A 13,401-nucleotide genomic window follows, 5' to 3' on the forward strand; every position below is an offset into this window, starting at 1 on the left:
ATCTGATGCTATTCACTGTAACTTCAAAATCAATCCCAGAGACAAAGTTATTCATTAGTTCCTTTGGCACAAAGTACAAACACAGGTGCATAATCTGAAACTCAAACCTAGTCCCATGGATATTTTTAAGTTCTGCACTGCATTCACTTCCTCAAAGCACCACAGAGACTCACAGAGGACTCTTACAACTTCCTTGGGAAATCCCACCCTAACTTCTACTCATGGGAAAACTGAAATAATGGGACTGTTTGGAATATCTCAACATCCCAAATTCTAAAGACAGATAAAGCAATGGTATGAAGAAGTATTTGGGACAGACATTCTGAAAGCATTTTGTTGGGAAGGTGAAATTTTTCATTAGGATTCTGCAAAATAATAGTTTCTCAACACAGTTCCTGTTCAATATCAATCAGTACCAGGTCACTTTATTTTAAATGTTCATACTGCTGAAATCATTACATTTCTTTTTCTCATTCTTTAACTTTTATAGGCACATTTTTTCCTATGGTAACCTGCATTAGGATAAAACTTCTGTGGAACTCTTATGTCTTACAAAGGTATTTCACGATACACCCACTTTTCCTTTTCCTGAAATGCTTCTCACAAAACCAGCTCATCTAATAGTTTCCCCTAATGCCACATTCTACAGGGAAATTACACCACTTACTGGAGATGAGGCCTAATTTTGCTGCAGGAGGAAGAAATCTAAAGTATCACTGTTCAAACAGTCAAATTGTTATATCCAATTTGTAGACACAGAATGCAATATTTGAAAAAAAAAAAAAGATCATGTAACTCAACTCTCAGAAACAGGTTATTTCACTGAGTTTCTGAGTCTTATCCTCTGATTGATACCAGTCCTCTGGAAGACCAATACTTCTGCGTAATTCTGAGAAACATGCTGAGTCCTCTGGAAGGGCTCCTGAGGACTGAGCTGTGCTCACCTGTACATTTCTTTGGTAGCAGACCAAACATCCCCTGGGCAGGCAGATGCCCAAGGACAAAGTACTTACCAGGCAGTAAGAAAAGAAACTGTGCTAAAGACAGGAATCACAATTAAATCAGAATTGCTCTGTTCCTGCAAGAATGATGCATCTGCGCGACTGCCTACAAAAAACATTGTGCTGACTTGTTACTTTATAGACAGCAATGACTTTTACCAGGTCAGCTAACAAATTTCTTTACTCAGACACATTTACTTTAATAACAGCATATATTTTCATGGTGTATCTAGCTATAACGGCATCAATGTACATAAAAATCAAAATTCCTAAATGAAAATTTAAATTCCTTAAATGAAAACATTAAAAATTATTAGAGTAATTTTCTATTTTTAATAATTTTAGCCATTTCTTGCAGAGAATGGGTAGAAAACCACCAAGATCATCCTGAGATGTACATTTCCTGTATTTGCAGAATCACTACCAGAAGGTATATGCTACTTCCCTGAATTTACTTCAGCCCTATCAGAAAATAGCAGCCACAATATTACTGAAGCCACAATACAAGCTTCCTTTTCATCCCTTTCTCTCTCTGTTTTCCCATATCTGTGTTTCCCCAAACCACCTTGGCCCTCACATTTCTCCAGTTTCGATTCCTTCTCTAAACATCCCACAAGGCTTGTATGATTCCAAAATTCTTCGTCCTGCATCCCATACCAAGTTCCCAGTGCTGGCAGGCAGCAACCCTGTGAAGTAATCTGAAGAGTCTCTTACTCTTTGTGCTAGCTGTCTCCATCCTGCCTGCTTCTCTTTTCTTTTTTTTTTAATTTTTGTTTTTAAACAGGACACAGTTACTGGATTTATGTTTCTGTGCATTACAAATGATTAATATACTGATGATTTCCACACACAATTCTTCATTATTTTGGAAGTGACATCTCAGTGGGCTTCTCTCCCAACACTTCTCAAACTATACTGCAAATTTAACCCTTTCTCTGCTGAACATGACAGTTTTGCAAGCCTTTATACAGAATATAAACTATTTTGACTTTTAACTATACCTATACTGAATTTGTCCTGGTATCTCTTGCTCACTTCAGAATACCCACTGAGAGCACTTATGAAATATTGTGGGCAAAGTTGTATCATGTAGAGTTTTAAGTACACCATCTTTTCTTGGGTTTAGTTTTACATCTGAGCAGAGCAAATGACCACTCAGTGCAGTAACATACCCCTTTTAAATATTCTGTACTCAACACACAACAAATCTGATTTAACATGCTCTCGAAATGCTGCTTTTAATCTCTCATATGCAAAAAGGAAAATATTCAATGTACTTTTTCCTATAGTTTGTGAGTGAAAGCCATTATTATCATTTGATCTCTTTTCCTTGAATTGTATATCACAAGAAGGGTATGTGACCACTAACTTTTAAAATAGCCTATATACTTCTATTCACCTTATTTCTGTGATGAGACCTCACAGCAAGGATGGAATAACAATATGGAAACTAGCCATCTAATCCAACTGGACATATTTTATTGAAGTCTTATTACTTCCATGTGTAAGAAGAAACTAAAGCCAATTGCAATCCCCAATTTTTGGCTTCCTCAGTATGCATCATATCCAGCAAGAGAGAATTTCACTTTTTGTTTTCATTTTTACAGTACAGTGAAATTAGACATACAGCCTTAACTTGATCATTAAGAGATCAAGATTTTTAACTAAGAAAAGCAAAGTCTTTATTACGCCTAAAGCAATAGTGTTCTTTAAAAAGTTGTAACTTTTTATTTTAATCTCTTTTGCAGTATAATCTTTCAAGTACTCATATCAAAATTTTAGTATGGATGATAAAATCTTCAAGAATGGAGATAAAGAGTAATGACAAAATGGTTATAACACAGAGTCAAGTCAAGCAATTTATATTAAAGAAACTTGTCATGGATAAATGCAATGGCAAGAATTATATTCAAATTTATTCTGAAGGAGCATATCTAATAGACCAATAATTCTTAAGATACAAAGCCTAGTTTCCTAAGAAAGATGAATATAAAATCATGAGGAACTATAATGAAACAAATATTTTCTTTCAATATTGACAGAGATAAATAGCCCTTTACTACAGCATTTTCAACTTTGTTTTCTAAACAAGTGATATTTGTCAGATAGATCTCTGATATGAAAAACAACACCTCAAGAAGGATCAATCAGGTAAGTAGCTTTTTCAGTGAAGGTCAGAGAATTAAAAACTCATATTGTAATTTTAGCAATATGTTGGGCATCCCATGCTTTTCCAACAGTATTTAGTGATAAAATTCTTTTCTCCACTCTTTTTTTTCCACCATAAATGCTTTCCTCTGTTATACGGTAGATTTTGACTTTGCTGCTCATCTTAGAATAGTTTTCTCCTCAAGTGTCAATAATAATACAAGATTCTAGAAGACAGGCTCTCTTGGTTGAGTCTATTTCACATTTTTGTGAGAATTTATAAAGAAAATTAATTTCCTGCACTCACAGCTGGCAGTACCTTATGGCTTTATTAGCCCTAGTTTAATCAGAGGCTATCTACTAAAGAAAGGAGGTCAAATGCTGATCATTTAGAAGGATGAAAAATTATGGAATCATAGAATGGTTTGGATTGGAAGGGACCTTCATCTCATTCCAACTCCCTGCCAGGGACATCTTCAACTAGACCAGGTTGCTCAGAGCTCCTCCATTCAACCTGGCCTTGAACACCTCCAGGGATGGGGCATTCACAGCTTTCTGGGAAACCTATTCCAGTGCTTCACCACCTTCACAGTAAAGAATTTCTTCCATATATTTAACACGAATTTCCCTTTGTTCAGTTTGAATCCATGACTCTTTATATCGCTAAAGTTCCTGATGAAGTGCCCTTCTCCAGCTTCCTTGTAAGCTCCCTTCAGATACTGGAGGGCTGCTATGAAGTCTCCATGAAACCAAATATTTGATTCTTAATAGAGAAAACATTTTGGTAGACAAAATGAATTTACCCTAATATAAGTATGTTAAAATTAGTACAACTACTCTTTAAAAGAAACAGTACCACAAAGATAAAGAAACATAGTATTCTGATTCCTTCTGCATATTTAATTCAGAATTACACTCCCAGAACTAATAACTCTATTCCTTCCCAGAAAAAGGCTAATTACCAAGTTTTAATTACTGCCTATATGATTTATATTTTGTGAATTTTACAGTCCCATTTCACTCTAGTCCAATAATTTAACTATTCTGAAATAATAGAGTCATCAGATAGTGATGAACACACTTTAGATATTTCTAGAAACTAGAACTACTGATGTGCACAGGAAAGAAATCAAGTTAAGGGGAAAACTCCAAAGAGATACAGGTATAAAGCACATCAGAAAGCTCAAAAGGACTTCCAAAACCTAATGCTCCAGATGTAACTGATACTGATGTACATCTCAGCCTTTCCAAGCTGTTCTGTACTTACGAGCTCAACACGCGCATGAGCATCACCACAAAACACGTGAACAACTTCTGCAGACTTTTCTCAAGAGATCTCTGAACACTGTGTGTCACAGTGTGTTATATTGTGCTGGACATGAATGCTTTTTCTGTGTCTGATTTCAACATTCCTAAAATGTATTTTTAAGAAGCTCAAGGGATAAGCACATGAGAAAAACAAAAAAGAACCAGACTACACATGAAATTAAAACCAGACTACACATGAAGATTTCCCCTTGCATCTCACAGTACACATTCTCCCTGCTTTGCAGGGGAAGTTAAATTTCTAGCTTAGCAGACACTATGCACAATGCCTAGTAGGTACATGATTTCTCATTTGTTCAGCTGAAGAAAGGCAAGCATGCACAAAACTGCAAAAGAGAATTACTTTTAAAAAATATAAAACCTCAACTTCTAATGTAAAGTATTTCTTCTACGGTGAAACATATTCATCCACACAGAGCACTTAAAAACATATAACCTGTGTACCTGAACTGTGGAACTGATTTCAGATGCAAATCCTCCTGTCAAGGGAGCCTCATGGCTAATCAGCAATCGCCCAGTCTTTGCCACCGACTGAAAAAGAAAAACAAATACCCAAAATGTCATCAAATTATAGCTCTTGTGATTTCTTACTTGTACTACTTGTGGAATATATGAAATATGTGACTTTGTTAGCACTGTTAGAACACAGCTACTTTTCCCCTCTTGCATTTCCAGTGAACAATAAATTATCCTAAAATACTCAATTGAGTCATTAATAGGATGGTTCTATACTTACTACAAAAGTATTCACATTTTCCACTCAATTTTAAGCAAGTAACAAGAATAAATTTAAACCAGTTTCATATTAATTTACCCTATCAATGCAAACTGTAACATTTCTGAAATAAAATAAGGATTTTAACAAGTAGCCAGGAAAAAATTGAGTCCTCAAAATACTAAAATATACATACACAAAGAAATTCTTCCCTGATATCGCTATACAAATAAATCCTATATAAAGTCATGAACCACTGCTATTCATAAAGTAAAATTGCTAAATAAAAATTTTAGGAAGAAACGTGTGGATTAGTGCTGCACATTCAAATTTTACATGGCAATTAGAAGTACCATTTTCTAATTTTAGATTTCAATATTTGTGCAGTTGTTATGTAATCTACTTCATAGCTAAATAAAGGGCATAATATATACAGATGATCTAATCATCTCTGATCAAAAAACCAAAACTGTGCTCATTGGAAAAGGTAACAATGTAACAAAATATTTTTAATCTTATGGGAAATATAAAGCTTCACCACACACAAATATATTGATATTTATTGCAACTATGCTAAATTGCCTGAATCAAACAGTATCAGATACCTTTAATAAGAAATACGGTAGCAAAGTCTCTGCTTCCATGACATGCATTTTATAATAAAAAGGCTCATTAAAAAGTTTCATAAACTCCTAGATATGTATACCAGAAAAAAAAATCAGATTATTGTGTATGTTAGTCTTTCAAGAACAGTTACAGTCTGACATTTAAGATAAATACATAGTGTACTCCTGATCTAATGTTATCCATCAGGTGGAAGAGCCCAAGACAGCGCTTGCTATCAGAGCAGACCTTCTGAATACTGTGATCTCTAATTTAATGTCTACACCAGCACACTCTCCAGTCAGACAGCTCCATGTTATCTACATAATAGGATACATACAGGCAATGCCCTAATTATGCAGCTTTCTCTCTGATTCGAGTATTTTACTAATTCTTTTGCTTTTCTAGCAATGACTCAATCAGTGGCTCTAACCAGCTCATGCACAGATGTACTGGCAACTCGTAGGCTATAAACATGTTCCGTATACTGTACTACAAAATGGTTTCAAAACATTCAGAGCTAAGCAAGACAGAAAAAGTAATTTCAGCAGTTGGAAAGTAATCCAGTTACATAGGCTGATTTCCTGGGGTATTTTTCCAGCACTGGAAACTCATATCTAAAGGAACAGAGGTATTAACTGCACTATAAATCTGTCTAGTACATCAGAACAACAGTTCCATGAACAAAATGTACACTCCAGTTTTAAGCTGATATGATTAAAACTGATACAATCAGTTGCTATAGTACAAGTTGCTATAGTAAAACTGATACAACTAATCAATGTTAAAGTTCAGTCCAGTTGTTCAGGGGTTTTTTTATCCTCTTTATTTCAAAGAAAGATTCTTTTGCATTACAAGCTGTCATTAAAGTTACAGATTTTGTTTCTCAGAGGATAATAGAGTATAATCCAACACTGTCAGTATATGGGAAAATTCACATGGGGTCAAACCAATAATCCATCAATCCAGTAAATTATCTCCCCAGAGATAATTTAATGTTTAGGGAAAAATAAGAAAAGGACCTTTAATGTGTTCCTTCACTATGTCTCAGTCTCCAATTATTTTCACATCTCCAGTTTCTTGAATCTAATATGGACTTTTATACTAAATAATAACTTTATTTCATCTGTTCTCAAATTGAATCCATGTAAATAAAGAAAAGATGGGGGGAAGGAAAAAATATTCTCTTCTTGGTAACCTGCTTCTACTGCGTGAGAAATCCTTGCTTTTACAAATGATTCCCACGGGCTTCAAGGAAGTCCATGTCTGTGGGAGCTTGTTAAGAGTGAACAAGCAGCTGTGATCACCAAGCATTGCATACAAACATCTCAGCCCTACTATAACACAATGTATGTATCACTCCTGCTATAAAATCATGCAGAAGTTTGGTGCTTTTAGAACCAAACCAACCCTACAGTGCATTTTTCAGGAACACATGCAATCTTAAGTATTTCTAGTGTTTGTAAATGAGTCGTACCTACTAGCAAATTGTTCCAGTTTTTACATCCCTTCCTGGTTACAATTTTGCACCCTATTTCCAAACTAATTTGGCTGATTAAACTTCAAAGCTGCTGCTTCGTGCTTTATTTCTATTTGCTAGAAGGTACTATCTATTATCACATTTCTGCTCCCAAATGAATACATTAAGACTGTGATCAAATGGTCTCTAAACCACGATTTTGCTAAATTAAGCAGACTGAGCCCTAAATCTTTCAGCAGACAGCACATTTCCAATTCCTTCATCATTCTTACAACCCTGCTCTGAATCATTTGCAGTTTTCTATGTCCTTCTTGAAGCACACCCATCTGGAGCCAGTATTCCAGATTTTTTCAGAACGCCATCAAATGCAAAGATAATGGAGCTGCAGTACTGCAGCTCTTGGATGTATGAAGCCTGTTGGCCAAAACATAACAGGAGAAGTCCAGCTTTTAGTGATAACTGCAACTCCCTGCTTGTGGGAAAGAAGGCTAAAGCACAATGGTTTCCTGGAGTAAAGATGAAAATATAGTGTGCCTTTATTACTTCAAGACACAAAATTATATTTGGACATACTGAAAAACATCTTATGTGCCTGAGCTTAGCTCAGTTAATGAGCTTATGTTGTCTTTATCAGTAACTGTCTATTTTATCTGTTTCTTACCTCTAACTTTTTACCAGTAACAGTAATAATGTTTTCCATATACTTGATAGAAATATTAAAAAAACAGGTTCAAAATCCAACTTTGCAGAACCTTGAGACTATTTCCATTCACTGTCACTGCCTTTCTATGCCACACAGTTACAAGTCAGCTCACTAATAATGTCTTACTTCTCAAACTATGATAATTCATTTTTGAGCACCTATTAAATGTTCTCAATGCTGAACTGTTGAGCATGTATTTCTAATTATTTTTGAACAGCTGCTTCTTTCTTGATAGTGTCTTCTGAACTTACAGATCATTCTCCCCAATTAATTTAGTACAGTTTTTTGGGGAGAAAAACTGATCCTTAAGGTATCAGACTAAGAAATTCCTGGTCAAGAAATAACTTTCAGTTAGCAAACATATTGCAGTCTTTGTATGCCCTCTGAATTTTAATTACGATATTGTTTTTTCTATCTTACATATGACAGCACAATACAGTAATAACAACAGACAATAACAACAGATGGGATTCATCTAGATACAATTTTCAGTATCTATTATAATGAAAAAATATTTCAGTCGACATAGCTTAGAACAAAGCCTGCTAACAGATTCATAGTGTCCTAGAAAGCTAACATTTAATTTCTATATCTTCAAATGAAAATTTAACCTTACTTCCTGGAAGCAAAATACTTACTCAGTTAAAAGTACCAATTTCAAAACTAGCTGCTCTACTATCTACAGGGCACAGCAGACATGGTTAGTGATTATTTGCACGTATCATAATTGCTCTTTTGTAAGTAATTAATTTCACTTTATAAATCTATGGCAAAACATTAGCTCCTGTTAATTTAGACGAGGTGATAATTCAACCGCCAGGATAACCAAAGCCCAATATTCAGAAGAGCATTTAGAGTACAAATAAATGCAGCTCAATAACATCAGGCAATGGGGTCCTCAACCAGACTTCCTAGGAAACACCACTGCATAAAACTGGAGAAAACAGTGGCTAAATCTGCGCAGTGTAGCAAACTGGGCAACACAGAATCCTACCATTTTACCACCTTTTCTGAAGGTGTTAAGATGGAGTGGTTTTATTGGTCTGGATTAGGTAGAGAAAAGGACGGCCTTTCAAAGAACAATGCATTTTGTCCCCTCACAACCAAACACCTGTATTTCTGTAAAGGATTGATTCACCCCATTTCCCCAACACCCACATTCTGTCTTCCAAAACCATAGTCTTTCCAGTTTATTAACTAAGTAAAAAATTAAGATTTTGAAATGCATGCACATTCTGCAGCTCATGAAGATCACTTTTGAAAATATATCTTCAAAAGTGTGGTACGGCTTAAGAGATTAGCCCTGATTAAAATGTTACTTCTTTACAACTAGAAGTTGTTGCTTGCTGATCTTTAAAGTCTACATACACTTCAGAGGGCACCAAGAGATTCTGTATGTACATCATGTCTCGAATTAAATGAAAATTGATTTTTATTTTTTTTTACCATCTTCAGTAACAGACCATAAAGGGAAGTCAGAGGCAACATCCAGGCACTTAGAGGGCATGGCTTCTCTCTGTATCATGGTCACTCTGCGCTGTCACAGCCAAGTTCATATGATACAACCCTGGGCTTCCAAAAGGGAGAGGTCCTACTCTGCCCAGAACCTCCTTTTCCCAACCCATCCCTGACATCTCCTCAACACCAACACGGCCACTGGGAAAGTCACTTGAGGGGGATAATCTGATTTATCCTGTACAGTTAGCACAGAGCAGCAAACACCACTTCAGAGACAGATTTTGAGATGGAAGGCATATCAAGATTTGCACAGAAAAAGCTTCAGCAGTTTTCTCTCCTTCTGGAAGGCAGCAGAGACCCAGGTTATGGCACACCAATGTCACCTCTGCTATATGCAGTCATTACAGAAGAGAACTCCAGGGCTTTAAACTATTCAATTAGCCCCCCAAAAAAGCCCAGAAACCAATACTGACTATACTCTTCCACCTCAACTTCATTGTTCTTTCTGTTTTACATTGGTGTCATTCACAAAAATGACAACTGATAGTGCATCAGAGAAAAAGGCTAACAGCATGATCTAATAAGGAAATGTAAAAAAAACTAATGCCTTTGCAAAACAAATGCTTTCAGGGTACACTCTGAGATGCAGCCCAGTGTTTTTATAGTGAAGCAGTTGAGCAAATTGTTTTCAACGTCTCTGACCACACTCTCTATCCAAGAGTTTCTATAATCACGTTTCTGTTCAACTCTCAATTCATTCTGTTGGATGTTTTCTCCTCTCCTACTGGCACTGATGACAGAAGAAAACAACACAAGCCTGGCACTTCCAAGCGCTTTGAAATCCAAGTGCTGACACTACCAGTAACATGTTCTGCCCTTACTTAGGAGAAAGCAGCCAATGCAAAATGAGTTTGATGCTAAACCACATGTAACACTACTGCTCTACACATATAGCAACACAACTACCAGTGTAACCAGCTGCTTCACTAACACAGACACTGCCTTTAGAGATATTATCAAAGTCAAATTTTTCTTAAAAATAGCTGTTATTTTGTCACAATGGTAAGCTAGCTATTTTCTTTAAGAAAATTCTGTTCTCAGAAAAAAAAAAATATTTTCCATCTCCCACAGAAAAGGATTTTTATTATGTTCACTTTCCCCTTTAAATTTTTGCATACCTTTGATTGTGTTCTTTAGAGACCATAAAAATTTCCTGCATAATCGAAAAACTAGCTTTCCACAATAATTTTTAAAAAGCTGGCAAGAGAACTGAAATTATATTTTTATTGTATTCCATTTTGTACTGAGCACGTATGAAGCAATTATAAAACTGAATAAAAATGAACATTAATTGATATGTGCTTTTGCTGAAAACAAATCAGAATAGGGAAACTTTAAAAAAATTACTTGGTCAAGTTTCAATAAATGTCTTGAAAAACATTTTCCTTTTTCATTCTTAGACCAGCTTTAATGAATTTGTGCTTGGAAAATGTAAAACCTGAGGGAGGCTACTCTCCCCAACCCATTAGTTCTACCTTCCCTTTAACATTACAATAACAAATTGCATAGCAGCATTCTTGGTACTGAACACAAGCATAGGGACAGAAATATGATCCCAGATTTCTATTCAGCACTACCCACACAAAAATATGTAATATAATCTGCCAGATAAATCACTGAGGATTACATTCACTTAGCACATGCAGATTCACAGGATGACACATCCCAGCTACAATGAGTTGTTTGTGCATGTGATACACTGACAGTCTAGAAAATGCTGTTACTCCATCCCCTATTTGCAGACATCACAGAGGATGAATCCCACTGCATTTTTGTGATCTCTGGAAAATCAAACAGATCCTCAAGCACCATTTTTTTCCCCACTAGGGTCCTAAGAGAAGGAATAGAAAGGAAGGAGAACAGTTTATGTCCTAGTAGCCTGGACACAAGAAAACCCTGCAGCTTCCTAACAATGATATTCTAGTTCGCAAAGCTAGGAAAAAGTATGCCCTCTTTAAAGATCCAACGAACAAAAAATAATTTTTAACATTGAAGAAATAATGAAACAGGAAAACAAAATAACATCATTTGCTGTGGGTTTCAACAGAACTAGATTTCCAGAGAAGGAAAATGAGAGATGTACTCTATCACAGTGTCTACACTACACTTCCCAAAGTTGAACAAAACTCATTGAGTCATTTTTCAATAAAACCAAGACAAGTCCCTGATAAACAAATTACATGAAGACCATTATTTCATCAGTTCAACAGCCCAAAGCATGAATGAGGTTTCTCAACTACTGGTAACAAGGCAGTCAGCCTTACCCTCCTTCTGTTAAAGATTCTCTTAAGTATAACAAATACAATTGCAATTGTATAGCAGAGAATCCTAGCCTAACACTGGCAACAATCTATGAAGATCAAAGATAAATCTACTTGGAAAGAAAAAGAAGTAATTTTTATTACATCACTTAGGAAGGCCATTGGACAAAAAAATCTTTAACCCAAACTTCTCAAACAATATAATGAAAAAAAAAAAAACACACAGGCAATTCTGTAATAAACTAGTATGCTGATTAACAGCAGGGAATGGAAAACAAGTCCATCACCTTTCTAGCTTGAGACAAACACCTAAACAGTTGCCAATTTGAACTGACCCGCATTAGCAGAGCACAAATCTTAGTCTTCCTCTTACTACTTAACCAAAACTGAGGTTTCTAATCCACTCCTGTCTGCTTTTTCAGCTGATGTAACCAAGGTCTGTGCTTTCTGACCTACAAGTCTGGAATTCATTGACTGCAGATGGCACAGCCAAAGTTGCTGGGATAGGCTCAAACCTACTGCCAGCTTTGGAAGCACAGAATGAGTTTCCCCAAAGCAAAAGGATCTGTGATAACTAATTTATGTGTCAAGAATGATGACAAGCAGATCCTTTATGGTTCCCAGACTGCAAAGAGCCAAAGATGAAGACACTGGAATTCTGGTTTCTGTCAAGGAGAAGCAAAACAAAGAAGATGACAACACTAACAGGTAACTGTGACAAGGGAAAGAACAGAGAACAGTCATCCACTAATGTAGAACAAAATGTGTGACCTTCACATATCAAGAGTGGTAAGAGAGGCCACACAACCCCCGTTCTGACACTGTCCCTATACCTCTACCTGCTTTCTCTGGAGTAAAAGATGAAAACAAACAAAACCCACAACACCCTCTCCCAAAAAAACAACCAAAAAAAAAAAAAAAAAAAAAAACCACACAAAACCTGAGAATTTTTTAGTCTCACCTCCTTTACAATTGATTTCAAATCACAATAAAAGACCAGATATTAGAGAAAATCAACATAGACCTAAAGTATGATGCATTACAACAGTAAGTATCATTGCAATGGACAAAAATACAGAAAAATTAAGGGAAGTATTAGAAATGTATTTGCTGTCCAATAAGATGTTTACCTGAAACCAAATGATTAATGCTTCACCAAATAAATTATCAAACCATGTACTCAAGTGTAGTATGTTGTAGACAGCTGCCATGCTGTCTACTCAGCTCTCTGAGAATTAATACTATGCATTTGAATATTGACTTCTAATAAGGAGAAAAGCTAAAAAAAAAAAAAAAATAAACTTAAGCTCATTTTACATAGCTAGCCCCTTTAAATCTGTTCTCTCCTAAACAATCAGTCCAACTGTGCTTCTACCTGGCTGCTTCTTTTACCAACTCCTTAGTATCAGCAACATATAGCTGGAAGAAAATCCTAATGAGAGCTCAAAGGAAGGGGAAGCAACAAGCAAACAATCTGCAGCACAGAGAGAAGCTGAGCTATGTTCTTGACAGTGCAAACGCAGAAGCAGGAGACAATGCAAACTGTAGCATGGATAAAGGAAGGGAGGGAGGACAGGCCCTGGTACAGATCCCTGCAGTCCCCGTTTGTCACCGGCTTCCAGGCAGAATACTGTGCTCTACCCACG

General features: G+C 36.0%; 1 protein-coding gene across 1 annotated transcript in view; it reads right to left on the reverse strand.

The window, feature by feature from the left end:
• The window catches only part of BCKDHB (branched chain keto acid dehydrogenase E1 subunit beta), a 105,098-nt gene that overhangs the window by 38,044 nt on the left and 53,653 nt on the right, over positions 1 to 13,401 (reverse strand). Inside the window, exon 9 of the mRNA XM_041412376.1 lies at positions 4,920 to 5,006. Within this exon, the coding sequence (XP_041268310.1) occupies positions 4,920 to 5,006 (87 nt within the window). The remainder of the gene's footprint in view (positions 1 to 4,919; positions 5,007 to 13,401) is intronic.

The sequence above is a fragment of the Onychostruthus taczanowskii genome, unplaced genomic scaffold (assembly GCF_017590055.1).
Source record: "Onychostruthus taczanowskii isolate IOZ18803 unplaced genomic scaffold, ASM1759005v1 scaffold39, whole genome shotgun sequence".
NCBI classification, from domain to species: domain Eukaryota; kingdom Metazoa; phylum Chordata; class Aves; order Passeriformes; family Passeridae; genus Onychostruthus; species Onychostruthus taczanowskii.